This window comes from Oncorhynchus gorbuscha, unplaced genomic scaffold (genome assembly GCF_021184085.1).
Source record: "Oncorhynchus gorbuscha isolate QuinsamMale2020 ecotype Even-year unplaced genomic scaffold, OgorEven_v1.0 Un_scaffold_1894, whole genome shotgun sequence".
Classification (NCBI taxonomy): Eukaryota; Metazoa; Chordata; class Actinopteri; order Salmoniformes; family Salmonidae; genus Oncorhynchus; species Oncorhynchus gorbuscha.
In genome coordinates, this window is record NW_025746546.1 from 87,501 (window position 1) to 91,635 (window position 4,135).

Genomic DNA, 4,135 nt, shown 5'->3' on the forward strand with positions numbered 1-4,135 from the left:
CTGTGAATGTCTATTATGTGTTCCTGTGTGTTTAGCTAGTACGGTTCTAGTAACACACGTCTGTATCAGAGCCTACCTGCAGTATGTAACCCCTGACATAGTCCCTCAGGGTCCAGCCCAGGCCGTGCAGTATGTGGAGCACCTCCTCCTGCTTCAGAACACTGAACAGACGGTCCAGCAGGATCTTCAGTCTGACCGGCACCGCCTGGGTCCCGTACAGCATCAGGCTGCTGATGTCAAACACCACGTTGGACTGAACTATCTCCACCTGGGTGGGGTGGTACAGGTGCTGCGTGCTCAGCTTGTCCAGCGCTGGGATGAGGGGACAAGGACACATCAACATGAGTAGGCTTCAACATACATACAGGACATACTAATTCAATGACAGTTCATTAGTCAATGAAAAACAGCCGTTTTGGTTAAGAAAATGTGTGTTTGTTCTATGTTTTTATGGTTAACTTTGAATCCCGTCCTGAAACCCTCTTGCATATACTCTGCAGGTACACACACATGCAGATGCCTAAACACAGACACACCCTGCCAGCCTCACCAGGTAATGACTATCACGTTTCCCCCTGTCTCCAGGCTTCTCTGGGAGGTAACAGACCAGGGAGATAACAACACATCTATGAGATCAAATGTAACTGACTGCCTTTCTCTATGTAGTCTCTGTCTCTCTCCTATCTGCCTCTCCTCTTTTCATCTCTCTCTTTCAATCTCTATTTGCACCTACAGTGTCTCTCTCTCCATCTCTCCCTCACTCAAAGTGCCCTATCTCCCTCTGTCTGTGTCTCTCCTTTTCAATCTCACTTTATTAAGTAAGTATGGAAGCATTTCACTGTTAGTGTGGAAACATTTCACTGTTAGTGTGGAAACATTTCACTGTTAGTGTGGAAGCATTTCACTGATAGTGTGGACGCATTTCACTGTTACAATGGAAGCATTTCATTGATAGTATGGAAGCATTTCACTGTTACTATGGAAGCATTTCACTGTTACTATGGAAGCATTTCACTGTTACTATGGAAGCATTTCACTGATAGTGTGGAAGCATTTCACTGTTACTATGGAAGCATTTCACTGTTACCATGGAAGCATTTCACTGTTACTATGGAAGCTTTTCACTGATAGTATGGAAGCATTTCACTGTTACTATGGAAGCATTTCACTGATAGTATGGAAGCATTTCACTGTTACTATGGAAGCATTTCACTGTTACTATGGAAGCATTTCACTGTTAGTATGGAAACATTTCACTGTAAGTATGGATTTCACTAAGTAAGTAAGCATTTCACTGTAAGTAATTAAGCATTTCACTGTAAGTAATTAAGCATTTCACTGTAAGTAATTAAGCATTTTGCTGTAAATAGTAAGCATTTCACTGTAAGTAAGCATTTCACTGTAAGTAAGCATGCATTTATCTTCCCCTCTACCCGGTCTCTTCCCCTCTACCCGGTGTCTTCCCCTCTACCCTGTCTCTTCCCCTCTACCCTGTCTCTTCCCCTCTACCCTGTCTCTTCCCCTCTACCCTATCTCTCACGTCACCACCTCTCTCCCATCACCCCCTCTCCACCTTACCCTCACTCACCTGCTTTTCTCTCCATCCCCCTCTCTTTCACTCCTTTTTCCCCCATCCCTCCCTTCCTCCCACTCCTCCCTCCCCTCTTCTCTCTTCGCCTGTCTGTATGACACCTGGTTTTGTCTCCTCTGATCCCAGGACAGCCTTTCCGCTGACGAGGGCTTTGCCTGACAACACACTCTGCGAGACACGAACATCATAAAAAATGAAGAACTGCTTGTCAGAGTGGCTGCCAATGCCGAGATGAAATGAAACGTGGGGAGAGCGAAGGGGAGAAGGGCCCTCTGACAGTTCAGAGAAGGAGATTAAAAATATTCAATGGGGTCCTGTGCTGATCGCTGAAGGCCCTCTCTACACTTGGGCCAAACAGGTGTTTTCTTTTATCTTATTTTCCCCTCTGTTCCCTCCTTTCTATGCTTTCCATCTTCTTTCTTTCTTTCGCTCCATGTCCCTTTTCCCCCCTGAACAAGTCATGAGGTTGTCTCTCTCGTGGATATTGTTCTAAGGTAGTAGGTACAGGTATGACTTTGACCCAAAACACTTAAAGTTTTTAAATAAATATATATAAAGTATTTAAATAAAATACACAAAGTATTTAAATAAAATACACACAGTTTTTAAATAAAATACACAAAGTATTTAAATAAAATACACAAAGTATTTAAATAAAAGACATAACGTTTTTAAATCAAATACATAACGGTTTTAAATAAAATACACAAATATTTAAATAAAATACACAAAGTATTTAAATAAAATACACAAAGTATTAAATAAAAGACAATGTTTTTAAATAAAAGACATACACAGGACAAACACTAAAGTTGAACGGTATCTCTCTATGGTAACAAAAAAAACATATTTATCAAATCTTTGATGTGGTAAAAATGTATTGAATCTTCCCTTTTAAGCGTTTATATGAACCTGTTACCTGTAGAATCTACGAGGGGATAACACAGCCCTATATAAAAGATGTAGGCACTGCATATTATACTGATCTCTTTAGTGACCCTGTATAAGGAGAGTACAGCTGTGTGTCAGGACCTCTCTCCTCTGGCTAAAGAGGCAGGTTTATGAGAGCATATAACTTCACAGGACTAAAGAGGCAGAGAGAGAGAAAAGAGAGAGAGACAGACTAATGTGACAAACTATTGCAGTTATACACTATTGTTAAAATGATTTCCTACCATACCACACAATCTTCTTGTAAAAAAATGTAATAATATTTCATATTACAACTACTGTACAGATCATCTTGGACACAGTGACTCCCATCACCCTGGTTAGTAGGTCGGCAGAATTCAAAATGGCCGTCTCTTACCGTGAGCCACCCAGCCGTGCTTGCACTGGTCACATGTACGCAGGTGGATCTTTCCTGGCTGGAAACACTCACAGGTGCAGTTCACCAGAGTGCAGCGAATGGCCTGTAGAGACACAGGGGGAGAGAGGAAGGTCATGTCAATCAACTGATCATACAGACAGAGAGAGAGAGAGAGAGAGATGGAGGGAGGGAGGGAGCAGGGAGAGGACAGAGCTCAGGCTACAGAGCACTCATCAATCAAGCAGTCACACAAACAGAACTGAAGGGTTTCACAGATAGACACCGTAACAGATGTACACCAGTAACACATCAACACACAGTCACACAGAGAGCTCATTTCTCAAGGAGATTTATGTACTGCAACAGCTTTGAATTGTTTCAGCACAGTACAATTTGTTTATTCAATTACATTTTAATATTACAATTGTAGTACTAATTTCCCCTGTCAGTCCCTGTTAAAAGCCTTCTGACGAATTCACTATGACCAGATTTCCCACAATACCCTTTGTATTATCTAATATGAATTATTTCATTAATTCATAACCTGACCCCACCTGAGCTGACAGAAACACTTTTCTTTTCTTCTCATTGAATATCTCACTTGTTTTGACTAAGTCACCATTAATCAATAGTAGAGGCTGAACTGGAGCTGACCCCTAAAAGCTTTTAGCAGTTAGAGGTCAAGTGTCTAGACAGCTCAGGAGAGTCCAACTCAGTCCACCAGAATCTGAAGCACTGGTCTGTCAATCATAAGTGCTTCAAAGTCTACAGGTCGAGACGTCCGTTTTACAGGAAGAAGAGGTCTGTTTTACAGGAAGTTGCTTTAAATGCTAGGCTAATTCACACCTCTATGGTGGAGGATTTCACTGATGGAAATGTAAGATTTAACAGCTAAACATAGTTGGCATATGGTCTGCCTCACACCATTCTTCTGTGGGGTCTGTGTAACCACGTTAAATACCAACAATATCCACCATGAACAAGGATTTAGAAAAACGACTGTGGTAGAGGCTTCCAAATGTACACAGCTCCAAGCCACACATTTCTCATTGCCACGAATTCTGGAAGGCATAGAGGACTCTGTACTAGGAACGAGGGAGAGAGGGGAAAAGGGGAGGGAAAGGCAGGGAGGAAAAATCCCCAAAAGCCCAAACTTTATATTAAACAATGTTGGCACCCCTTGCCTTATCAGTCCATTGTTATGTTAAAAGATTAAATTGATAAATTATAATAAT

At 41.6% G+C, this 4,135-nt stretch overlaps 1 protein-coding gene across 1 annotated transcript in view; it reads right to left on the reverse strand.

Annotated features, from left to right (window-relative positions):
* The window catches only part of LOC124024506 (zinc finger protein basonuclin-2-like), a 74,496-nt gene extending 71,460 nt beyond the window's left edge, over positions 1-3,036 (reverse strand). The window contains exons 1-2 of the mRNA XM_046338424.1: positions 2,901-3,036; positions 77-312 (exon numbers count right to left, since the gene is read on the reverse strand). Coding sequence (XP_046194380.1) covers positions 77-312; positions 2,901-3,036 — 372 coding nt within the window. The remainder of the gene's footprint in view (positions 1-76; positions 313-2,900) is intronic.
* Positions 3,037-4,135: the final 1,099 nt, after the last annotated feature.